Below are 26459 nucleotides of genomic sequence, written 5' to 3' on the forward strand. Positions count from 1 at the left end.
AAACATATTTAGACATAGGAAAGACCACTAAATTTGGTTGACTAAGTTCCTGGTGAAAACAATGTGTTGTTTAGGTGCAATAAATATTATTCTGGTATATCAATTATTTACTTAGTTCTTCAAACCATCCTCCTTCCACATGATCTTCCAATTATTGAAGGAGCAATTGCACTGAAACTGTCATTCGTTATAACTCCTGCATGTTAAATTGTCTGTTCTTTTTGCATTTTGTTTCTTATACATGGAGAAATCATAGGGTGACCCAACCATTGTGTGAGTTGATACATGCTTGTTCTCATGACTTCCCCAAATCTGCTGCAGAGAGTCACCCATGGAAAAGCCATTTTCCTGTCAGTAGCTTTCAGGCATCCAAAAGTATGCAAAGGTGAAATGGAAGATCAACTGATCACAGAAACTGTGAACATACTGGAATCTAGCATAAACAAGTGTTTCCTTTCACCCATTTGTCCTCTTACAGAGCTTTGTTTAGCCTCTTCTCTAGTTGCAGCTGTCTATTTCACTCTAATTCTTAAGAGCCTCCAATAAATCAGAATCTGCATCAAGAAAACTTTTATTGAACTGAGCGTACTGAATGTACATTGTATTGTTTTGCTTATTTAAATATAATCAAATATGTGAAAAAGCTTTTTTACAGTGCAGTTCTACATTTCTTTACCCAAAGTAAGTGCCTGCTGACTTCAGTGCCATTTACTTAACCCTAGGCAAGTATAAATAGGATTGCAGACTTAGTCATTAGCATTATTTTGGCTGCCCTTCAAGGGCAAAGCATGCTATCAGGTAGATGAGGCTAAATGATAGTGATTCTCATGACTGTCCAGTGATTTTGCCCCTTTTTGTGGGGATTGGATTCTGGCTCTTTCTAGTCTACCATTTGAACTCCAAGAAACATTCTTCTAATGCTCTAAATCACAGGATGAATCTGACCGAAGACGCTTACATGCTAATTATCGAGCCTATACTGTGGCGGTGAGAGCGGTGAAGAAGAAATTCTTCTCCATTTCCATTGCCTCCTCACAGTGCCGTCCAGCGGAGCTTCTTCGAGTGGTACATGGGCTGATATACCCCAGCCCTAAGAAAGATCCTGTACCACCATCGATGGCCTGCTGTGATGACTTTGCCCAGCACTTCAAGGAGAAAATCGCTCAGATTCGTCACGAGCTAGACTCCACAATTGATTCAGCTCCCTTAGGGGAGACACCAATGACCCCGTCTGATCAGGTATTAATGGATGAATTTCAGTTAATGTGGCCAATGATGTGGACAAGGTGTTTGGACAAGTACGTCCTACCACCTGCTTATTCGACCCTTGCACTTCGTGGCTGCTGACCAAAGCCAAACATGGGATTGGTTCCTGGATCCTGGAGCTTATTAATGCCTCTCTGAGGGATGGCCAGGTGCCCGCTCCTTTAAAGGAGGCGGTAATCAGGCCTGTCCTAAAGAAGGCGTCTCTGGATCCAGAGATGACCGCCAATTATAGACCTGTGGCCAACATCCCGTTTTTGGTCAAGGTGTTGGAACGGGTGGTGGCAGGACAACTCCAGGTACTCTTGGATGAAGCTGATTATGTGGACCCATTTCAGTCTTGCTTCAGACGCGGGTACGGTACTGAATCTCCCTTGATCACCCTGTACGATGACCTGTGCAGGGGGAGAGATGGGGAGTGTGTCCCTGTTGGTTCTCCTGGACCTCTCAGCGGCGTTCAATACCATCAACCATGGTATCCTCCTGGTTAGGCTGGCGGGGTTGGGAGTAGGAGGCACTGCTTGGCAGTGGTTCCGCTCCTACCTTGACGGCAGATTCCAGAAGGTGGTGCTGGGGGACTTTGGCTCTGCGCCATGGTAACTTTGCCATGGAGTACCACTGGGTTCCATTTTGTCCCCCTTGCTATTTAATATCTACATGAAACCGCTGGGAATGGTCATCAGGAGGTTTGGGCTGCGGAGTCATCAGTATGCTGATGACACTCAGCTCTACCTCTCTTTTTCAACTAACCCAGGTGAGGCAGTGGCTGTGCTGAACCAGTGCCTGGCTGAGGTAATGGGCTGGATGAGGGCCAATAAACTGAAGCTCAATGCAGATAAGACAGAGGTTCTGTTGGTGGGTGATTCAATCTCCTGGGTAGGTGACTTGGGCCTTGCTCTGGACGGGGTTGCACTCCCTCTAAAGGACAGGGTCTGCAGCTTGGGAGTGCTCCTCAAACCGGAGCTGTCCTTGGAAGCCCAAGTGACGGCAGTGGTGAGGAGCGCTTTCCTTCAGCTTTGGCTAATCTATCAGCTGCATCCATACCTGGAGGAAGATTGCCTAGCAACAGTAACATGCATTGGTTACTTCCTGGTTGGATTTCTGTAACGCGCTTTACATGGGGCTGCCCTTGAAGACAGTCCGGATACTTCAGATGGTTCAAAATAGAGCTGCCAGGATGCTGTTGGGGATTGGGTGTTATTCTCATATAACCCCAGTCCTCTGTCAGCTCCATTGGCTTCCCATTCAAGTCCAGGCTCAATTCAAGGTGCTGGTTATTACCTATAAAGCCCTAAATGGCTTGGAATCAGGATACCTAAAGGAACACCTTTTTCCCTATTTGCCCTCCTGCCCCCCTGAGATCGGCAACAGAAGCCCTCCTCCGGGAACCCTCTGTGAAAGATGTTAGGAGACAGAGTACCCGGAGGAGGGCCTTCTCTGCGGTGGTGCCCAACTATGGAATGTACTCCCCAGAGAGGTCCGCCTGGCACCGTCATAAATTTTTCAGCGCCACGTTAAGACCTTTTTATTTAATCAATATTTTAATATGTTTTAATATCGAATTTTATTACTATATTTTATTAATTTGCAGCCAGAGTGGGTTGTCAATGTATTTATGCTGTTAGCCGTCCAGTGACATTAGTATTTCGATGGCATACAAATTCTATAAATAAATAAATGTCAGAACATCCAAATGTTCTGCATATAGCTGTTACTTTTTGAAAGAGAAAGGAAAGTTTTATTGTATTGAATATTTTTAGTCCCTGGAGTTGTATAGATTGATGATAAGCATATTTAAGTGAATATCTGTATTTAAGTAAATAAATACCTAATTTTAGGCAATGGAATATGGCCAGTAGTTTTCACATCTTTCTTGGCTAAATAAAGGATTAATAGTTATCTTATTCCCTTTTGGGACTACCAGTTCCATATTCCCTTACCAAAAGCCATTCTGCCTGGTGCATATGAGAATTGTAGCCCAAAGCACAGGGCACCAGGTTCATAATGTACAGTGGCATGAAATGCACATTCAGCATCCTATGGACTACCAGGAAATGTGTGTAGGTGGCAGCACTGCAATACAATTACAAGTGCTACTGAAGCAGTATCTGCATGTTGTGCTTCCATAGGAGATTCTGGAGTGACATAGCCAAATTCTGAGGTTCTTGGTATTTTCCCCAGAAATCCCAACCAAAGATAGGGCCTGAGGGTCCCAAGGAAAATACACCTTTTATGGCGCTTCAGGTAGAAAAGTGGAACGTTTTCATGTATTCACTGATAACTCTGTGGTTTGTAGCTGCTCAAATAATGCTGGCAAACACACCTGCAGGCTATATTTTTGTCTCCAAGGGAAATTGGAGGGCTTCAGACAACTTCTGATAGAAATCTCCAACAGCTGACTGCTTCCCCTCCTTCAGTGTGGGTGGTCTATAGGACAAAAAGAAAATTATCAGAGCCTGATCAGATCTTGCAGCTATGTCTGTGAGCCTGACATCACTGTCTGAAATGAGCCTTACTCTCACACACGCTTCGACCTGTTTCCTGTGTGAAGTTATGTTTATCACTAAACTTGGAGTCTCTTGTAATAACAAGTTAGGCAATACTGAAATTTAGAGGTTTGCTTTGAGCTCTCTAGACTTGACTATTACAAATTCCACCCCAAAGCATTGTGAGTAGATTTGTCATAAAGTACAGCAAGGTTAGGGAACAGATGGCCCTGCCGACTTTTTGAACCATAAATCTCATCATCCCTGACCACTGGCTAAGCTGGTTGATGGGAATTGGAATCTTAACATCTGGAGACCTATAGCTAGCTTGAGTATGATTTTTTTTGGCAGAAAGGCAAAAAAATAGTGATAGTTGTACTAGTGTAATCCTTCCTACATACAAATCCTCATACCTGACTTGGTAGTGAATAGGAAGCCAATGCAATTTCTTCAGCAAAGGAGTTGCCTCCTGACAACAGTTGAGCTGCTGCATTCTGCACTAGCTCCACCTTATGGACCAGCCTTAAATGCAGCCCCACACAGAGTGCTTTACACTAATCTAGCACTGAGGGTATTGACACCTGGATGGTAGTGGCCAAATTCTGCATGTCTAGGAGAGGCTGGTGCTGGTGTACCAGTCAAAGTTGGTCAAGGCCCTCTGAGCTGCCATTGCCAGTTGGGCTTTCAGCAACAGTGGTGATATATGTAGCCATAGCCCCAGTCTACAAGCGTGATCTTCCAAAAAGTTTAAAGCTGGCCCTTGCAGGGATCAAGGCTTCACTGGAGAGCATGTTAATCTTCAGGCCTCCTTGCAGGGTGCCTCTGAATGGCTACTCAAGAACACAATGGAGGCGTATTCTTTGTTGCCCACGCAGCTGCACCATTGGCAAAATGATGTGCTCATGGATGGTTTGGCCATCCGCAATTCTTACGAGATTTGTGCTGTATCCAACATTCAGCCTTTTAATCATCTACAGTTGCCCAGTATACCAGGGAGCAGTGCAAGCTCTAAAGCAGGACTCTCAGATATGATCAAAGCAATGGCCCTCCACATCTCACTGTTCCACTGTGAGACTAGGACCTCAGCTGGATCAGCAGTTCGCTCCATTGGAAAATCCCCCAAGCATTTGGAAGCCCATCAGAATTCACCAGCCTCCTGAGGCAGGTCATCCAAGTGGGTTCCCCATTGCTGCAGGGGGAACCAATGCTGTGAGTTCAAATCTCATGTCAGATAGAACATGTGAAGGGAAATGTCTGTCTGGCTAATGTATAAAAAGCGTAATGTTCTGCTGTCTAGGAAAAAAATCCAGATGGTGTGCTTTCCATATATAGTTTTTGTTATGAGCCAAGGTTCCTTCTATGCTTATTCAAAAAGCCAAAGACTGTTTCCCTTGCAAAGCAGTCCCTATTGACCCCAAAGCACAAATCACCCAAATGAATCTCTGAGCAGTTTCTTGAATCCAATCTAGAATTGACCTCCAGGAACTCTCCTTATCAGCATGCCAGGGCCATATCCCTTTGTGAGGGGCCTTCTGAAAGCTTGGCTCCTCTCCACGTGCCACTCCTCTAGCTGGACCTCCCTCCTCTGCTGACATTGCATCATGTGGTCAAAAACTGGGGCTATCTAGTCTGAGAAACTCCCATTTCTCATGTCAGTGTCTAAGCATGCCCCCCTCCCAAGCTCCATTTAGATCTGCTTCACATTCAGATTCTTCTCAACCCGGGCCAGCAGTCTTTGAGAATGAGCACCCAAAGCCACAATCCTTCTTACTCCCAACAGTTTTTATGTTTATTGTAGGCACTGTCCATTCAATGTCTTAAGTAGTTAAATGCACAACAGCCATCTATTTTCTGTGCAAAGGTTAGGACAATTATCCTTTCAACTTGGCTCATTACAAACTTTTATAACCTTGCAAATAGCTGGGTTTTGGCCTTAAAGACTTGAGTGTGGCATTTAACAAGCTCTGTGTAGAACATAGACAAGGCAAGAAATAGTTTACATTATGGAGTTTAAATATTTGTAACTTCTCTCGATTTGTACAGTGTCTTTTGACAAACAGCATGTCACCTTAGGTTAGAGGAAAAGGTATATTATTGCTGAATCCCAGAAGAAGTGTGATGTTTTAATAGGTTTTGAAAAAAGTGCAACTCTTAAACCCCATTCTAGGCTATGGGATTTCATCCCCTCTGTTTGCAAGATGGAAGCAATCCAAGTGGATGTGAATGCACAGACCTAGATGTTGTAAAAGAAGGTTCTGAAAAGGCAGAAAAATATTAGCTTTAGTTGCATATATTCCATGTGCTTCTTCCAGTGAAGAGACAAATTTGATATTTAGGTCCATCACTCTGCTCCAAGGAAGTGGTGAAGGTAGAATTATCCACAGCCCAGGATACTACATCATGTGCATTTTTCCTAAATAGCATGTTTGTTAAGAGCATGGTCCTAACAGGTGTATTTCCCTGGGCATTTCATAGCCCTTAACATAACATGTTAAACAACTGGAAGGGTTGGTTGGTTGATTGATTGCTTTAGAACTAATGCCTGTTTGTGGAATGGAAAGCTACAGAAGGAAGGACTTCTGCTAGAACAACCTATCAGTGTTTTCTAAAGAAGAAAACGAATGCCTGCTCATTCCTCTCCCACGCTCCAGAGTAATGTGCAAGCACACAGCTTCCATGGCTTGTGAAGACAATGACTCATGCTTCCTGTCCTGTGACTCGCATTGTTAGGATGCAGACTGTTATCCCTTGTCGGTATTCAGAAGTTTTACAGGCATTGCTCGAATTCTTCCTTTCCTACCTTCCTATCTCAGCATCCAATTTAAACTCCTGTTTTTTCACTACAAAGGCCTATTTGTTCTCAGCCATTGATCTAGAAAGTGGATAAGCCTCACATAGACAAGGAAGAATGTTTCTGAATGCCTTGATCTCAGGAGGTTTCACCCTATTGATACCTCTGTGAGTCTTCAATGCACATGAAGATATCTGTGTTATCAAGGAGTTCTGAACTGCTTAGAGAAGCAGTGCAGGAACAGGAGCTCTGTGCATATGGAGAGCCCAAGCATCTCTTGGATTGAACCTATTGATAATTACCTAGCAGTTCCTGTGAATTTACAAGAGCTGAGCTGGACAGGACACTTCCCAGGGCACTCATTCATAAGGTTTCCATAAGTAACAACACAACAGGAAACTGGAATGTGTGTGTGGCAAAAGTAAATTTGTGGAAGCCCTGAGTCTCTAAAGGTTGATGATCACCGAAGACCTTGGAAATCTTTATAAATAGTAGTAAACAAACACACACTTTTGTAAATAACTGGTTAACATGTACTGAGCAGATAAATTTGACCTAAAGATTGTTTCTCTCTACTCTGTATCTCTCCTTCCTGTCTATTGACAGAACATTAATTTTTATTTTGTATTTTTTTAAGTTTTAAAAAACAGATTTGCATATAAAGTAAGTATTCATTTTGGGCAGTTCACAAAGAAGAAATGCTAAGTGTGGGGAAGAAACCTGGAACAGGGTACAATTAATGCTTGTAAAAGAACATTCCTGTGTGTGGAAAAATACAATTTTCTCCACAGTCATATTACTCAAAAGAATTTCCCCATAGCAGAGGAGCTGACCTTGCATGTAATAACCTCCTTTTATGTTCACCTGTGTGTCACTACAGTTTCTAGACTGTAGCACATACAGATAGTATATTAAGATGACAAAACTGGAAATGCCCAATCAACAAAACACTGTAGCCTCCAGTTCTTACTCCCACCTATAGAAGGGCTGCCTTTTTCCTGTGTTGCATAATCAGATGACTAATATTACTTGAGTCATAAAAATTAGCTTGATCCAGTCAGAGCTCTACCAGGAGACATGCTATAGTAGAATGACTACATGTTAAACTTTCCCTCTTGTTTATATTCCCTTTAGGCTGGTGCTGTCACCATTCCAGCTCACTGTTTGCTTATTGTCTCCTGAGCAGGGAGAGGCGGAGACACAGCAGAGGAGGCTATAACGAAGTCAGCCCACCTTTTAAAACTTCCCAGGAAGTGGGAGAGGTTTGCAGCTACTTGCAGTCTTCTCTACAGGTACACTGCATACTGGCTGCAGGTCCAACATGGAGGAAGGAAGTGGAATATTGAAAGAGGGGTTTCTGGTTAAAAAGGTAAGGTGCCTTCAAGATTATCTCTGGGTGGTATCAGACTTCAATTCTCCTTTTTTCCAAAGCAAACGCACAAGAGGGAGAGTCAACTTTTCTCCACACAAAAGTGAGTTCACAGTAAGTTAGTGATCTTCAACTGCTTTTCAAAGGTGGCATGGTCTCTGTAGTTGCCAGGCGAAGGGCGAGAAAGCCGGCTTGCGTACATGCTAACCTTCAGCTAACTTTCCTTTCTTGCTGTGACCTGCAGCAGCTCATTCCTTGTCAAGTCTAATCTTGCATATGCTTCTTCATAATTCACTCTCCTGAACTGATCCTAGACTAGCAGCTCCTAGCATAATCCAATATTGCTTTTTCCTTCCAAGCTACAAGTCAAATTGTGATTGACTTTCCTTACTATCAGGAGTTGTGTCTTTCTCCTGTGTCTACATTTGCCATGTTCTACCCACAACTGCGGGCATGATGTAAATTCTGTGTGTTGGGGCATCTGAAGTTTGGCACATATTCACTATAATCCTTACAGGGGGTGCCATTTTATGACCCCATTTAATTTTCTAATAGAGCCTTTAAATTAATAGTAAAAGTATTTCCCCATTATTTTTAGTGTGATTATTTCTAATGGGTAATGCTGGAAATCCCTCATGCTAGCACAATATAAGTAACATTTCACTGGGACTCAGGAGATCTGAGTGCCGGTCCCTAGTCAGCCACGGAGCTCACTGGAGGACTTTGGGCCAATCACAGGCACTCAGTCCAACCTACCTCACAAGACTGTTGTGAGGATGAGATTAGGGGAATTATATAAGACATCCTGAATTCCTTGGTGGGAAAAACTGTGGGATATAAAGAAATAAAGTTGCTTAGGAGGAACCGCGTAATTCCATCTGTATTTGATTGCCCTATATTGCTTTCTTAATTGTGTCATATCAATTTCAGCATGATTTTAGGGTTGTTGTTTTTCTTTAATTGTAGGCAGAGTGCTCCTATGGCCCTTCAGCAGCACCTAGATAGTTATTAGGGCTGTTCGGAATCCCACGTCTGAGGTTGCAAAGTTGTTCCAGACTCTTTGTGGAGATATGTGCTTGGATCCCCTGCCTTTCCTTGCTCACAGCCAGCCTAGAAAGAACCATGCAGGCTGACTCTTCAAGGCTGCAAAAACAAGCTCAGGAAAGGGGTTTGCTGCAGGCTCAGACAGGCAGGGAGGGGAGGAGACCAGCAATGACAAACACAATGTGTCCTGCTGGTGCTTCAAACTCTTTCGCTTCCCTTTCGGACTGCTATAGATAGATGGCCAAAATCTGTTGTCGAGCTATTTTGCAGAGCTCTGCAAAAGTTCCCCTTAATCCTCCAAGTCTGGATGCTTGCACGCATCCTCACAGGACTGCATCCTCAGAGGCCATGTGCTGCCCCGCTTGGGTACATCCCCTCTAGCAAAATTTGCCCTAAAGGGGTAATGGACAGCATTCCACTTGCTTCACTGCCAGACCAGACTAGCCCCACATGCTTTGCTTGCAGATGTTATAACTGAGTGGATTATTTCTGGGAGCATTGTGGGGTAGCCAAACATCATTTGGGGAGTGCCTTGAATATGTTGAATGGCCAGGATTGTGTATAAAGATCAGGACCACATTAAGAACTAAGTGTGAAATCCTATGTGGGTTAGACAGAAGAATGTCTTACGACTGCCAGCATTTCCCACCTAGCTCTGCTGCTGGGAGATGATGGGAGTTGTTGGACCTTTTTGCTACCTAAATATGCATAGGATTGTCCCCAAAATAAGCATATGAATTGCCACAAATAAAGAGTGCATCTATGGGCAAGACTAAGGCAGGTTAATGTTGTGTTTAAGCTGCTCCTGAAACACTGCTTTTGTTTGCAGGGTCATGTTGTCCACAACTGGAAAGCAAGATGGTTTGTTCTTCTTCAAGACCGGCTACTCTATTATAAAGTTGTGACAGGAAAGAAAGAATCTTCTCCAAAGGGTAGGATTCTTCTGGATGGCTGCATCATCACCTGCCCATGTCTAGAGTACGAGAACAGGCCGGTATGTCCAATGCTGTCTCCCCGTTTTATGCACCATTATTGTTTTGTTGGCACCGGAAAATTCAGACCAAACTGAATTAAGTGCATGCTATCACAAATACAACAGCAAACCCACAGTTTTCCACAGTCCTGATCTAGGAGAAAGAATGATTACATGTGTTGATGATTGGACCAATAAAGCTTTTAAGGATGTCTTCCTCTTATGTGGTCAGCATTTCAAATAAATGTTTGAATGATGTAGAACTATAGCTGTAGATATTTTGACTATAGGTCTAAATCTGTTTGTTTCCTGTGATGCTCTTTTGCAGTTGGTCATTAAACTGAGGACAAAAAACAATGTAGAGTATTTTCTTGACTCTTCCTCTCGTGAAGAGCGGGACTCATGGGCATTTGACATAACTGGTGCCATTCACGCTGGCCATCCAGGGCAAGTTCAGCAACTTCACCTCATGAAAAATTCCTTCAAACTGCCCTCTAATATCAGCCTTAAGTAAGTGTTAAAGAATTCCTTGATTTGTTTTTGGGTGGGAGTATTGTGTGTTGTGTGCTTAAAGGAAGTAACTCTCTGTCACTGCTTTCCCATTGTTTCCCCAACCCAGCATGTGGGACCACTATGGAAAACCCATGTGAAAGTATCTTTCTACAAATGTCATTGTTGTTTCTAACACCTGCTACACACATTGATTTATCTATTAGGTTTATGCCCCACCCTTTTTCTTACAAAGAACTCGACGCAGCATACATAATATTCTTCCCCTTGCTCTCAATCTTATCCCCACAACGGAAAGTTGCCCAGCTGGCTCCATGGCTGAGCAGGGACAAGAACCCAGGTTGCCTGAGAACCCAGGTTGCCTGAGTCCCAGTCCTGCGCTCTTAACCACTGCACCACACTAGCTCTTATAGACATATACACTTGTGTTTGTGTACACATGCACGTGGAACAGTTGATTCTCTACATGTGATCAACCTTGCTCACTGGTAGCTACAAGCGAACTAACTCCCTCAAAACATATTTCTTCTGAGGCAACATGAGATTGGCCCTGCTGTTTCTGATGGCCTGTTCAGAGATGCAAGTCCTCACTGGATGGAATGTGCATGTTGAAACCAGCGCCACGAATGCACCTTATATTCCCCCTAACCCTAATCCTAACCCATTATAGAATTCACTTTGATCAATCCCAGACACTTCGTTGCTGTCTTTGTCAAACTTTGCCTGATTCACAAAGAGGTCATTTTTAAAACACGGAGGAGAGTTACCATGACACATGGGCTAATACTAACTGCCCCTGGCTTGAAAGAGTATCCAAAGAACTGACTGCAACATTCCTTAAATGTGCTCCAGCTTCCCTGCCACACTCACACACGCGCGTGTAGCCCCACAGTGTCAGGATTCTCTGGAATAGGATGTAATGAAGCATGGAGAATTGCAGGACTTGGTCGAAATCAATGATTCCTACCTGTGTGCAAGCAAAATTCCCTTTCATTCATGCATGGCATGCTTTGATTTGAGGCTTTTTGTTCTGATTGGTTTTCTGAGTCAAGACAGAAGAATGTGATAATTTGACAAAACTGGTTTTTCGGTTGCTGAACACTAACCATTCTTGATTGCTGTTTTTTCCAGTCATATTGTAGACAAAATGCATGACAACAGCAATGGAATTAAGCTAACACCCAACACAGGACAAGGCAGCACATATAGAGAAAGTTTAACAGGTATACCCCTCTCCCCTCAATTACCTGACTTCTACTTTCCTTGATGATCAGAAAAGTTGCTTTCTGACTGGGTTGGCCAGGGAGCAGATCCAGAACCTATTTTCAGTGTCATGGCAAAGCCCTGGTAGGTAGAAATGTGTTTTTCTGTCCACTTGCCAGTAGCAACAATAGGAACCCACATGTCAGGGGTTAGGTGGAAATATTTCCTTAGCCACCTGGGGAAACCCTGTCCTGTTCCAAAGTCAAGCAGAAAATGTTAGTACCTGTTGCATTAGCTGTGGCCACTGTGGAACTAAGCAGAGGTGCTTTGCTGTCCCAGACAAGTCACTCAACCAAGTCTCTTCTTCTTGGGCTAGAACCAAGCTTCAGACTCCAAATTATCATTATGGAAATGCAACAAGATGTCATCACTCCAGGTTTTTTCCTGCACTTTGTTGGCTGATGCTTCCTGGACTGTGGGGAGGGGAAAACTGTGTGAGGACATCATGCCATGTTCTGCTTCTTAACTCAACCTTATTGGTGACATGCAGGGTGGCATCTTCCATGCTGCCTAGCTTGCCTTGGTTCAAAGAGTTCCAGTGGAAAGGAAGTGGCGTAGATTTACATAGACTGTACTGTCTGACCTGAGTTGTAGAAATACACAAGTAAATGTCTAACCTTCAGCCTGGTTAGATGAGTCTCTTTTTATTTTAAGACAGATTGATTTATGAACATGCAGCAACTGCTGTCTGCTTGGGTGACAGCAGACTAACTGCATGCCATTCTTACTTGCCTTCAGAAATGTCCTTCTTTTTCTTCTCTAGGCTCTGGGTTGGTAGACTGGCTGATTTCCAATAGTTTTGCAGCTTCCCGGCTAGAGGGGGTCACACTGGCCTCTATGCTGCTGGAAGAAAATTTCATCAACCCTGTGGGAGCCCGGAGTGTTGAAGCCATGAGGAACGGTGATCTGGTGGAACAGTTTTTAGATGACTCTACAGCACTGTACATTTTCGTAAGTGATGTGGTTTCTCTGAGCTGGGTTTCTTTATTATGACATTCAAAGGTGGGGACAGCAGCAGTGCATATGTATCAGAGAGACCAGTTGGGAAAACATGTAAGCAAATGATAAACAGCCTCAGAATTCTTAGAAAATTTATTGACTTTCCCCATGCTTTCAAGACTTTTATCTGAGATTGACACTGTAGGTGGACTTCGGCCTGGGTGTGCACACACAGCAGGTACAACTTAGTCTTTGTATATGCATAATAATAAAACTCAGTGTTTTCGTGTCTGTCATTTCTTGGCACCAGGGATAGCACCCCCAATTCTGCCGCTTATCAAATTGTGCCTGGCCAAAGATGACCTTGATTTGGAGATGTATTTATTTAGAATATTTCTGATTTGTCCCTCTGCTTGGTGGGCACTTGTGATGTTCAGCACTTTATGTTTTTCATATATGTACAACTTCTGTACAATTCCCTAGAAAGTAACAATAAAAACAGAAAACTGCATTCATTATTAAAATGGACATTTATAGCTTTGAGGAATATAGGTTACATCTTACAGCTTGAAATCAACACTTGTGTTGCTTCTGCTACTCAAAAAATGCTTACTTAAAAATATCATTTTAATTGCAGACTGAAAGCTGCAAGAAGAAAATCAGTTCCAAAGAAGAGTTTCATCTTAATATTCTTGAACTGAGTGGCACAGTTGTGAAGCAAGGCTTTTTAATAAAACAGGTATCCCTTTTTTCAGAATCATGTTGGCAAGCCAAGAAAGCAGGAAGGGACCATTCTACTATCTTGAAGGTCACAGCTCTATGTTTCTTTAGACAGAAAGAAGTCCTACAACTTTCAGGTTTCTACAGCCAACCATCCATTTTAACCAACGTAAAAGATCAGAATGTTATAAATGATGTTATGGGATACAGGGCAAGACTTGCAGAAAAACAGTGGGGTTATATGTCTAATAATCCCCCAGATGAAAACTGCTTGTCACTAACTTGGGGTATTTGCAAGCTTTCCATGAGTAAGAAGTTTCTGATAATGGAGGAGAATTTAGATCTGTGATCTTCCATCTGATATGATCCAGGAAAAGCTGGGCCAGTGGTAGTCTGGCTCTCAGTGCGACTTAAGGAATGTTGCCCAGTCATCACAATTAACAATAATGTTTTGAGCAGGAAAGCCTGTTTCTGGTGCATCACTGTCTTCAACAACTCAATTAGCTTCAGGAATCTAGCTTTTCCCCGTGCATTTCAAGGCAATGACATTAGGCATTTTAATTTTCTACAAAATTTTGCAATGGTTTTATTGTTATCTGTATTTTATTTTTATTATATTTTATGTGTTGTTGTAAACCTTCCAGAGTGATTCAGGTTTGGGCAGTATAGAAATAAAATGTATAATAATACTAATAAAAATGTGACAAACATGTCTCAACTGTATGCAGATCAATAGGCAATTTAAAGAGAGCACATTGTGATGGGTGGAAGGTTAAGGTTACAATCCCACGCTGGCTGAAGAATGCTGAAGGTTGTAGGCCCTTTTCTGTTTGAATATGCATAGGATTGGGCCTAAGTATATTGAATCTTTCAACTTTTAGGGACACAAGAGGAAAAACTGGAAGGTGAGGCGCTTTGTCCTGAGGGCTGACCCTGCTTTTCTACACTATTATGATCCTACAAAGGTGAGATGACAAACTTCCAATACTTGAAGCGCTCTCACTTTCTCTCTCTCTTTCTCTCATTCTCTGCATGCGTACATGCATTCTACAAAAATCCTACCTTTTGGTAACATAGGTTTGAAATCTTTTTTTAAGAACCACACAAGTTTTGGATGTATACAAGAATTCTCATGAGGCTCAGACACTTGAACTCTGCCTACTCTGGCCCCAAAGTGTGGTACCCTGAGATGCAGCCACCCCAAGCAATCTCCACTGTGGTGGGGTCAGTCCCGTGTCACGTGCAGACTGCCATGCCCGTGCCATTGGGGTGGATGCTGTCATCTCACAAACAGGTCGAGACCCTCTTGTTTCTGTAAAAACCCTTTATTCCGCCTTCCTGTACTTTCTTCACAGCCGTGTGTGGTGCTCGCTATTGCCCCCTCATGTAGCCTGAGAGGAAGTACCACTGGCTGTTTCCCTAAATTACAGGCCTCAAGCAGCAGTCTAGCAGGCTTGCCTCAGGAGCAGCAATTGGACTAGGATGTCCTATAGCCCTGATCTGAGCAAATCAACGTGCCTTGCATCCATTGTATCCGTGGAGGAGAAGAAAGAAGGGGCACGGCCTCTTGGTATATTGGGACAGATCATCACTTAGTGGAAGAGCACATGCTGGGGGCACCAGGATCAGTTACTGGTATCTCCAGTTGAAAAGACTGAGTAGGCCTGGTGATGTGAAAGCCCCCTTCCTGAGCTCTTGAAGGGACACCACCAGTCAGTGGTGGACATATGCAGAGGAGGACAGGGGCTCTGCACCAGTAATGGTTGCAATGGAAAGGGCCTTTTGAGGCTTGAGGGACAGCAGGGGTTAAAAGATGGAGTTGATTGGCCTGGTGAGAAGAGCAGTAAAAATACTGGCGGCCTTGATAGAGACTCCTTGGCACCGAGGTCATACAGCAGGAGGGAAAGAAGTGAAGGCTTGAAAATTTACAGAACTAGATATCATCCTCCCCAGGACGGATGCCAGGAAGCAGGAACTGAGATAAAGAGCAATAAAATGATGCCTTTGCAGGCCTGACACTGGAGAAGGGTAAAAGGCTGGATGTTTTCCAGAACCCCCTGGGGATCAAAGCGTTATGCTGGCTTGGGAGGAAATAAAAAGACCTCTGATGGCCAGGTTGTTGGGCCTCGCCTCAGAGAGAGATGGAGGTTTGCCAGCTGTCAGTTGCTCAGAAGATTGGACGGTTACTCTGAGGAGACCGGTTGGTGCAGCAAGACAGTTTTATAGGCTTTAGCTCAGTTAGTGTTTGTTATTTTAGAGTCCGGGACTGTCAAATGACCCTTAAGGGGGTAAACTTCGGTAAACTATACTGAATTGTCTACCTCATCCATTTTTCCTCCTTTTTCCCCCTTTCCCTACTCTTGAGTAGTTGGAGTTACTTGTACTTTTCCTTTGTGCATATGTGTGTGTTGTAGTCTAATAAAGACTCTTTTTCCCAAGTCCTGGGTCAGCATGAGCTAGTCCAGTGCTGCTTCTTTGTCATGGGCCGGGATTAAGTCTTATTTAACCCCAGGGGCTGTGGGAAGGTGGGGACTTTCGGCAGCATTTGGCGAGGGCAGTCTGCCTCACCGTTACAATGGTTGTGTAGAACAGGCCTTCAAGCATGCGCAGGACTTGCGTGAGCAACAGAGCCTCCTGAAATACCCTCCTGCATGAATGCTAATGGTCCTGCTTTGCACATGTCTACTCTAGTCAGAGACCATACAGGACTGGATGGACTTGATATACAGACCCCATTCTGGGTTTCTGTAATTCCCCTCAGCTTGGAGTTCAACACCATTAATTTTAGAGGAAGTCACAACCTGTATCAAGAATTAAAGTCTAGCATCTCAGTCTAATAGGGGAAAAAACTGCAGAGACATAAACTTGAACAGAAACAGGCTGGGACAAGTTTGGAGCGTTGCTGATGTGGCTACCTGCTGCATAGTCATTTCCTCCTCGTGTATGTAAAATGTGTTGAATAGGGAAGATATCATTCATATTTTGTTCTTCTCTCCCCTGCTCCCCCTTTAGGAAGATAATAGGCCCGTTGGGGGGTTTTGTCTCCGTGGGTGCCTTGTCTCAGCACTGGAAGATAATGGAGTCCCAACAGGCAAGTTACGAATTTGCTAGATTTGTTTTTTGTTTCAGAGCTTTAAGTTTTGTTCCTTTTTTGTTTATGGGTAAAGCAGGTACTTACAATTGATCAATAGTCTTTTAAGTTTTCTGGGCCAGTTCTCAGATTTTGGGAGAGTGAAAGTGTGGCTGAATTAACTCCTCAAATACCACATTAGCATCACCCAGTTTTAGCCAAACCATTCCCTCTGCCTCCCCACCCCATAGTTTTCTAAAAACGGTATGTTAAAATGTTGTTCCAAAGATAAGGGAGTCATGACCACTCTTGTTCTTTCTCTAATTTGGGCACTGAGCAGGGCAGCCTGGAGAAGGGCATTTCTTTCAGTGGGAAATGGTACGGGCCTTCACCTCATACATGATCACATGGAGAAAACACATTCTATGTGTTTGTGCAAACTTACTTTTCCTTATCACTTGTGAAAACACTGTAAAGATTAATCACACAGCACAAGCAGCCACCCTTATCTTGATCATATTCAAAAGATTCTGGCAGGGTGTTGCAGCTACAGCAGCAAACTTGCCATCTTGCCTTGCTTACTTGTGTTTTTCTTTTCCTTTTTGTAGGGGTGAAGGGAAATGTGCAGGGCAACCTCTTCAAAATCATCACAAAGGATGACATTCACTACTACATACAGGCCAGTTGCAAGGCAGAGAGAACACAGTGGATTGAGGCTATCAAGCAGCTAACATAGTAAACCTGCAAAAGTGTACATATGGGACAATGGCAACTTTGAAGACCTAGCCTGCTGCTGCCTGGGCTGGTTTTTGAGATGCATAAGTCGTTTCAGTCAAGCACCACACCTACATCTGACAAGTCTTGTCAGGCGTTTTCCATGAAGAAAGAGAGCATGTCACCTTGCACATGCTGAAAAGTCTAAATTCCGATTATTTGTCCCTCCTTTTGTCAGTCTGTATATCAATTAAAATAATTAGCCCTCTGTCTGCATGGGCTGGAAGCATCTCCCAAAGATCTCGGGCAAGGCTGTTTTTCAGCTCTCTGTGATCCTTTAATTGTGGATTTACACTGGAGGCTTCCACCTGCAGGGAAAAACTTCTTCTAGGGATCTGTGAGTTGCCTCTGCTTAGACCACCTCAAGGCCCTATGCGGGCGAGAAGTGCAACTCTTGGGGGCGAAAGCAGGTTCTAGTTCAACAGGGTTATTTGTGGGCAAAGCAAAAATATAGCAGATAGATGACCAAATGAAATGAACATCCAACCATTATGAAAGTAAGTATCAGTCTAGGATATATTTCTATTTTCTGTATGAGAAATACTTATTTTTGTATTCTGTGCATACCTACAGAATAGTCAGTCTAAAACATCTGTTACTGAAAACAAAGGATTTAATAAAAAATCAAAGAAGCAGTGGTGGTATTCCTTCAAAACAAATTTTAATTATTTTAAAAGCACAGATTACATGCCAAGGTTAAAATGACCTGTGACTTTGTTTTGGAAAGCCCCTTCATATAAAGTTATGCTTCACAGTCATCACTAGACAAAAAGCCGATATATGTGGTTGCTGGCTGGTCAGTACCAAGGATCTTTTCAGACACCTCCAGTTTTGAAAAAGGAATATTTCTGCGCATCCAGCTACTCACACCAAAACACCTGCTGATATTCCAGGGACACTCTTGGAGAACTCTGTATTCCTTCCCTGATGTTACCTAGGAAAGCTGTACAAGAGCTTTATCTCAAGGCTCCCTTACACAGATACCAGGATGAGGGAGCCTCGAAATGCAGCCATGGGGCAAGCCAGTTGCATGCAGCTATTCAGTGCAATGACAGTGCACTATCCAGCTGCAAATCTTCCTGGGCTGCCTTGCTGAGGTGTGGTGAAGCTCAGCAGATCCCTATGAGAGACTGTTATGCTACAACAGTTGCTGCAGGAGAATGGCTGCATTTTAAGCAGCCCCTCCCTACACTGCATTATATATTCTTTGAGCTCAGCCTAAGAGAATGATTCATTTTGTGATTACATCTTACTCTTCATGCTACCGTCACAAACCAGAAATGCCTTATGTAAATTCACAGTCAGCCTATTCTATCTCGGCTGTCTGTGCTTTCTTACATGCATGGCCTTTGAAAGTCAGAAACAGGTGAACCTGCAATACTGTAATGTTTTCCCCACATCCAAGCAAGGAGAAGTTTCAGGGACCACTGTGCTTGGCTTCAGCTTCCTTAGAAGGAGGCCACTGGCGGCTGATGGCTTTTGCTAGCCCTACCCCCACCCCTTTGCAGAATTTAGGATTTCCTGGGGGAAGAAGATGACTATAAAACCAGTTTTATAGAGCTGAACTGCAGGCTTTAAGAGAACGATGGGGATGCCTGTGTAGTGCCTGGGTTTGCTTAACGTAGCCTGAAGCTGAGGTCTGGCAAATGTACAGTTGGCCAGATTAAAAGATATTTCAGTTACAGCAGGGCCTGTTGGAAGGGTGGGCATGATTGAGCACCTGCCAAAGAGCCCCCCCCCCCCCCCAGCCGGGCCCACTCACAGGAGCTCCTTGGACTCGCTCATCTTCCCCGCTGCAACCACCATATTCACGTGCCCCCAGCTTTGGACTGGACAGCAGTGGTGGTGAGAAGGAGAGGCCCCTGCATCCTTGTGCTTTGCTTGCTAAGCAAGCAGTGGGAGTAATGGGAAAGAGGACAAGGTGCAATAGCAGCTCATTATATCGGGGGGGGGGGGTCATTGACGGGGTCCTGGCCAAAGGACCTCAAAAATCTGGCGCAAGTACTGAATGTCAGGGTTGTTTTCATTGGCATATTTGGCTCTACAGCTACAGGGATCTCTGCTCGACATTCAGCCAGCTCTCAGCAGTTCATGTCCAGTCCCACAGTGGCTCATGCTCTTACAGCCGCTTCTGCTGTAACCTCTTTTCTTTGGCACTGCAGCTCAAGCCCCACACAATACCTTCATGCAATGGTAGCAGAAGCCCTGGGGGAGAGGCTTGTGCAGGTCGTCTACCTCTGCTCCCCCCACATGTCCCTCTTAAACAGGAAGCACCTCCAGTCAGTGCTCCCCATCCTGACCATACATGGGGGCATGCAATCGAGCCACTCCTATACTTTTTTAAAGGGATTTTTTTTAAAAAAAATCTGTCTTAAAATTTTATATATTGCACTTTAGCAGTGCTAGGGCAATTCACTCCAACCAGATGTTAAAATGTAACAACAGAGCACAACACAACACATTAAAAAGCCTGGGGAAATAAGCACTTCTTGTGATGCCAGAAAGACCCTTCCGTTGGCACCAGGTGAACTTCATTCAGAAAAGAGTTCTGTAAACGGGCTGCACAACCAAGCTGCCTCTCTGGTTGACACGCACCTCACCTGACGGAGGTACCTGTAAGGCCACCTCCAAGGAAGACCTCAGTACAGTGTTAGGTTGATATAGGGGCAAAGTGCATAATTTTGTTCCTGTTGAACTCAAGGCAGAATTAGGCTTGGTTTGTGTATAGGGGAAGGGACTTAAGCACTGCAGCTGCATGAAAAGTAGTGCATGTAAATGGCGTATAGACACACTATGAATGCTTATTTATCATTTGCTAGTGAGACTTGCAATTTCCAAAAAGAGCTGTAGTCAAGATTCATATAACTATTCCAAAGTAGGGGTGTACAAGTTCTTCTAATGAATTCATGTGTATATTTTCACCTTCCTAAAGACGGTCATCATATGCTTAGCCTACTTTGTACAAAACTGGATGTGTACTTGTCACATTTTTGAATCATCAGTATGCATTGCATACACAACTGTATTTGGTTCTCTGTTTAGAAGCACAGTCGTGACTTCATGGAATGGTAGCACTATAATGTCAAAGTGAGAAGGGGCAGCCTCGTGCCATGATTTTGACTTGCTGATAGATGTATCTACATTTAGAATTTATATTTTTGAAATGATTTTTTAAAAGCAAAATATATTTTCAAAGCTGTTGAAGAATGGTGGGAAGTAAATAGCATAAACAAGCAAGGTCCCAGGAGCTCACAGTCACTGTTGTACTTCAGTTTAGAGTAGGAAGTCAATACATAAATTCTGTTTGCATATAAGAAAAGGGGGGAAAAACTTAAAAACTTAAAAACACACCTCGAACCAGATTTCATCTCAAGAGGCGCACACAAGAAGAGGAGTAACGAGGTAGCTCACAGGCGATAGGAAAGGCACTGTTACCATAAAACTGTCCCAAGATGGGTTCTTTATTCCTTTCTTCAGACCACCTTGGTGAGCTTGACATCTCCTGAGATTTGTAAAGCTGTCACTCTTTGTATCGGCTGCACACGATGACTGAAACTGCAAAGCTGACGTCCATCAAGCAGGATCCGAATCTGCTGATGCTCACAGAAGAGCTCCATCTGAAAGGGAATGAAAAGCAAGGGGGGCTGTGCCAGCTGCAGGGTCTGAGTGCAATCCAGAGAAAGTTGGACATGCAAAACCATTTAATTGATATTAAGCAATGAAGTCCCGTTAATGACTTAGAGGAACTGAAGCATGACCACTGTCTCTGCACAGTTTTGAAAATGAACTAGAATGACTGCCCTGAAAGTTCCTCCAGACTCCAGCCAGTCTCTCTTGTGCTTCTGTGAACACAAGTGCAGTGATATGAGAGCACGTCTTGTGTTCCCCTGGTCACAAGTGCAGTTCCTTTCCAGTGAAAGCATCTCAGGCACTGCCAAGGAGCTCTGCGAGAGGCTTTGGAAAGCTGCTGCCCATCAGCACAGTAGCCAGTGCTGGGCTAAATGGGCTAATGGTGTGATGGCATAAGGCAGCAAATATTTATTTTACATTTTATAATAGATACCATCTAAAAAATGTACCTTAAATGATTCCTCTGCCGTAAATGGGAAATAGGGGATGGTCTTTTCCTCTTTACCCCATTTCCCAGCAATCCTAGAATCCCGGATGATGGATTTCTCAGTAAAGTTGACTACAAGTAGAAGCCCCACGTCCTTGCTTGTGTTATTGTCCACGGGATCACAAAGCAAAGTCACTGAAAAACTACAAGGAATGAATATGTTGTAAGGGACACAGGCCTCAGCAATCTAACCAGACAGTGTGCAAGACATAATGAGTTTATTGTACCATATAAGGCCATTTTTATTTCCACTGCAAATACAAACTAGTCATTAAATGCTTACCTCCACCAGTGATTAGGCAGAAATGGCTAAAATGCTCTGTCTTGGACCCTGTTACAGCAATATCGGAACTGGCATGAAACATACACCAAATAAAAAATAAAACTCATTTTTATAGCATGGTGTCAGTGGACTTTTTAAAATTCAGTGCAGACATGGAATGACAATGTCTTTATATATCATGTAACTCCCTCATTCACAGATGTGAGAGAAGCAGAAAAAGAAGGCAGAAAAAATATTCCTTTTTTTTTTCTTAATTTCCAACAGATGTGTAACACCCATCAGATACAATTTTCAGATGGAGTCAAAGTGTTTCATACTTTAAAAACAACAAATTATGGTGAATGATTTCAGGGAAGAGAGTCCCATTCCATCAGCTGCTGAAAGTGTTACCCTTGAGTTTCTTGGGAAGACAGGGACCGTAAGCAGTGAAGTCAGAAGAAAATGAAAGGCAGAAGGTCCAGACATTATGAGCAACCGCCACCCTCAAAACGGTTGTCCATGAGAGCAAAGGCACCCTAGCATTGATGAGCTAATTGACACAAACAGTGGGATAAACAGCAATTCCTGCGTCCCGATTTAGGCCACATTGTAGCCTCCTGATGTGCTGTAACTCAGAGGGGACTTGCACCAGTAGATGACTTTAGAGAATCAGAGCAGGACCCCTGCACATGGCACCTGTGGGCACCTCCAATAGACCTCAATATGGTGCCTCCTCTGACTCATCACAGGTGGTACACAATGAATTATACTGGCTACTCTCCAAGTCTAGAAAGGCATCCTTGGAAAAGAAGGCATTTTGGGTTGTGGGGAAGTGAGGTGACTGAAGTGGCCAAGATATAAGGTAACCTTGAAGTCTCTCCAGCCTCTTTCTCTCCCCCTCTGAAAGCCTGTTGCTTGACAGCTGAAAATGGTTATCTAAAAGCAAATACAGAGCAGAAGAGGTGGGGAAGAGAAGATTGCCTCTGCCACTTCTACTCTGCACCGGATGCCCATTAGCTTCTGAATTTGGGGGCTCCTTGGCATCCTGGCAGGACTGTACCTTTAAACAAGCATTAGCTGTGATGCACCACCAGCAATTAGCCAGAGTAGACAACCGCTTATTATAGAAATGTTGCAGTGTCCAACAGATATAAAACAAGAGTTTTTGTTGAATAAGATGCAGCCTCCGATCTATAGACTTGACAGGTAAATACCAAAGTGGTGATGGTGCCCACAGCAGTTTCCCAAATTTCAAAACGTGTCCATAGAAAGGTTGTGGACACATGGACAAGATGATAAACTCCACACTTTTGTCTTGTCTGCAACATTAATTGCTTGTGAATTGTAAGGTTCTGTAATTTCTGTACTGTTGACTTTCAAAGTTGTCCAAAATAGCCACGATAATTAAGGTCATATTAGGGCAGTATTTCTGTATTTTTAGCATGTGTAATAGCAAGAATGATCCAGTTTCATAGGATCCCGATCCTTTTTGTTTCTGCACGAGTCACTATTCTAGGCATGCCTTCTCTAGGGGCAGGATTTTTCTCATATTGCTGTGTCAGGGGTCTTGAAATGAGCTGGTCAAAACCAAAGCAGAGATATGGCATAATTGTACCTCTATTCTCTTCTTCTCCCATCATGGATGATTTGGAGGAATGAGTCAACCCCAGAACGGTGACTCAGGCAGAGAAGCAACAGGCAGCTTTGATGCCTCAGTTAAGTCCATGCTTAACACAGAAATGAGGCAAGACTGCACCTCTCCTGTGGAGATTGCCTGGAAAGAGGCAAGCCCAGAAAAATGACTCATGCAATTTCTCTGAGGGGTTACTTTGGGTTCACAGAAGCCTTTCATTATAGAGTAATAGAATTTGAGAGTTAGACATCTCCTTGGGGCTCATCTTGACAAACTCCCTCCTCAATGCAGAATATAATTATTTAGTTTTCTCTCATTGTAAATATGGGGGAGGGGCATTAGGACATTATTATTTTTTTAACCTGGGTCTCTGAAATATGAATAAGCAGCTATGTACTGTTGTGGTACCATGTTCAGAAATAGTTGACATCTCTCACATTTAATGCTTCCTTAATGTTCCCAAGGAAACAGAGGAGGAAAGAATCCCTTTTAAAATAGACTCTGACAAGACAATCTCTCCCTTTTCACCCAAACAATGCTGTTAGTCAGAAGACTACTTCCAGGTCATCATTATCAGTTACATCTGTGAAACTCCTGCAAGAATGCCTCCTGGCACACCTACCTTTTGGGGTTTGGGTATATAACCCCCATGATAGTGATTTTCATAGTTGGCCTCAGTCCTCCCTTAATTTCACCAGTATATCTCTCCACCTAAATGGAGCAAAAGTTATTTTGAATGTGTGTCTGCTACTGATGTCAGTATGATAGCATAGAAAGTGATAGGTGATAGTCTGCATATTTATTACTAACTTGAGCAAACTGTATATTCATAAGAACACCTTTGCAAAGTTTTTCTCTCTAGTTGTGAATATGTTCTGAGTTCTGCATTAACTACAAAGCAAAAATTTGATGTTGTAGAACAGAAAAGCAGCCCAGTCCTACAAAAGTCAGACAATTGTTAACCTAAATTACAGACTAAGGAAAAACGCATTTCACCAAGAATCAAACAGAGCTGCCATGCTTTTAAGTGATGGATAGGTGGAATGAATAACATTTAGGATAACCCTATGCAAGGGACATGCTGGGAATTGTAGGTCTTATTTCTGTCTAAGCTTTCATTAAGGCTGCACGTTTACTCACCTAAAAATGTACACAATATTTTTAATATCGCAACTTAAACTATAATTAAAATTATCCAGTTTCAGTTCTGGACCCAACAAGTAAGCAATTAACTAAAAACAGAATAAAAGCTTCTTGATCTCCTTTTTGTGGCCCTGCCAGAGAAAGAGAGTGAGGGAAGGGGAAAATAGACAAGCCTGAGGGGTTTGTGTATCATGTCCTGCCATGTAAGATCAAAATTTAGCATTATGTCTGAACTGGATCGGCACTGAAAGAAACTGATTCTATGTACCAGTTGGAGTCAGTATGAATGAAGCCACTGGTTTTTACCAGGGCATTAAGAGAGCAGAGGAACAATTCAGATAGTGTTTTGAGAAAGTTTCACTTCCTACAGCGAAGACATCTTTTCACTTTTATCTCTGTTGAACACACTGCAATATTTTGAAACAAAATAATCCCTCACAAAGTTTCTTTATGATAAACTTCCTTTAATGGTTTAGGGAGTGAGGACATTAGTCTCCACTAGTAGCCGTAAACTCTTTTCTTCCTGCTCTCCAGTCTTGTCAAGTTATTGCATAAATACTTGCCAGACAATGGAAAAGCACTGACTACAGAATGGAATGCAAACTAGAAGACTACCAGGGAATGCCTGGAATGTATGTCCACTCCATTGCCTCCCTGTGCAAGTGCAAACTGTTTATACACAGATATACTGAATGACACTTAATTGTCATCTGCATACGTATTGTATGGAAAACCCTAATCTAGTGCAGGATTTTGCAAACTACTTTGCAGTTTAGTTTCAAATTTATCACACAATGATACACTGGCTATGTTAAAAGACATTTTGTTAATGCAAAATATTTTAGGCTTTACAGCACATTCTTCATTGCTAATTTAATCAGTCCCTCCCTAAAATGCCATTTTGATGACAATGATGATGATGGACTATTGTATCCTGGATGCAAACAGTAACAGGCTTTCTAGGATCAGACTAAGAAGGGAGGAAAGAAAACGTCGTGTTTGGTCTGATCCTAAGCAAGTTCTTCCTAACTATGTTGCGCTAATAAGCAGGCTTAGAACTGCAGCCTTGAGTGATGCTGCATTTTGTGGCCATAGATGGAGAGCTCCTTTGCTAGCAAACAAAGGAAATTTTGTAGCTAGTCCAACTTCTATTCTTTGTTTTTTTCTGGTAAGAAAAGATGGAAGAACCTGTGAGAAAACATGGGAAGGCTACAAATGGAAATCAGCAACTGCTCCCTTCCCCACAAAATTCAGTGAACAAGCAGCATAACTGCACAATGAATGCCTCATCTAGAAGCACCCATAGACTCTTCAGTAGTATTAGTTCATTTTACAATGACACCTAAGAGCAAAAAAGCAGCACTGGGAGAGAGGGAGATGAGACAATCCATGTCAGTTCATTTCCCTCTGCAAGCGCAGTAGTATTTTTAAGACACAATGATCCTACTTTACATATAGCAAGGGATTCAACTACCCATAATAAAAGATCCTTCTACTAGTATTACTTCTGCATTATTCCAGTACTACTGAGGGATCCTTATATAGCACTGTGTCTAAACAAATATCTTAAAGAATTTGTGGGATTAGCTATGCCAAGAAAATGTGAGGCATGAAAAGTATTCAAGCTTCAAAGAGTTGTAATGGTAGAATGGTGATGGTAAGTTAAGCTTACTTTCTTCTCCCTGTATAGAAATATCTCCTCCTAGAAAGTACAAGTAGATGTTTATACTTACATTGGTGCACTTGTCATTTTCTGTCATTTTTATGTGGCCTGCTGCACTCATGCCTTTTGAGAAGGCTACAGAAAATGTGCCCCCCACCCCCTTGCACATAAAGAAAACAAACAAATGAGCCAGAATAAAGAGAGGTTATCATCATGGGGAACATTATCTCTAGCAAACAGTAGCTGACACCGCCCGCAAAGAGAGCTGAGTCACAACAGTCACTTCTTCAAATGGGCATCCAACAGGCTGAGAGGGACGCCGCTGTGCTGGCCTGTGGCCTTGCCCATGTTCAAGCAGCATTCCAAAACTGCTTTCAGTAGCCTAAGAAGACTCTTTGTCTGAGAGGGATGTACGTTGTAAATCAATGTTCAGTGCCTA

The 26459-nt window shown here is 43.0% G+C and overlaps 2 protein-coding genes across 3 annotated transcripts; one reads left to right on the forward strand and one right to left on the reverse strand.

Moving 5' to 3' along the window:
* Window positions 1-1198: 1198 nt before the first annotated feature.
* Window positions 1199-17837, forward strand: PLEK2 (pleckstrin 2). 2 transcript variants are annotated; one of them, XM_044436923.1, is made up of 10 exons: window positions 1199-1239; window positions 7727-7909; window positions 9783-9947; window positions 10255-10436; window positions 11568-11659; window positions 12463-12650; window positions 13276-13377; window positions 14240-14323; window positions 16371-16449; window positions 17037-17837. In XM_044436923.1, the coding sequence occupies exons 2-10, from the start codon at window positions 7862-7864 to the stop codon at window positions 17162-17164; spliced, it is 1068 nt and encodes a 355-aa protein (XP_044292858.1). In that variant the 5' UTR covers window positions 1199-1239; window positions 7727-7861; the 3' UTR covers window positions 17165-17837. The 2 variants fall into 2 exon arrangements, with proteins under 2 accessions (XP_044292858.1, XP_044292857.1); XM_044436922.1 differs by lacking the exon at window positions 1199-1239 and having other exon boundaries at window positions 7408-7909.
* Window positions 17838-17841: 4 nt separating this feature from the next.
* On the reverse strand, window positions 17842-26199 carry LOC123026844 (galectin-related protein-like). Its single transcript, XM_044436926.1, has 4 exons — window positions 26091-26199; window positions 23837-23925; window positions 21282-21462; window positions 17842-20819 (listed from the first exon to the last, which is right to left on the reverse strand). The coding sequence occupies exons 1-4, from the start codon at window positions 26187-26189 to the stop codon at window positions 20676-20678; spliced, it is 513 nt and encodes a 170-aa protein (XP_044292861.1). The 5' UTR covers window positions 26190-26199; the 3' UTR covers window positions 17842-20675.
* Between the last annotated feature and the right edge of the window lie 260 nt (window positions 26200-26459).

Source organism: Varanus komodoensis, unplaced genomic scaffold, assembly GCF_004798865.1.
Source record: "Varanus komodoensis strain SLA01 unplaced genomic scaffold, ASM479886v1 scaffold3, whole genome shotgun sequence".
In the NCBI taxonomy this organism is placed as follows: domain Eukaryota; kingdom Metazoa; phylum Chordata; class Lepidosauria; order Squamata; family Varanidae; genus Varanus; species Varanus komodoensis.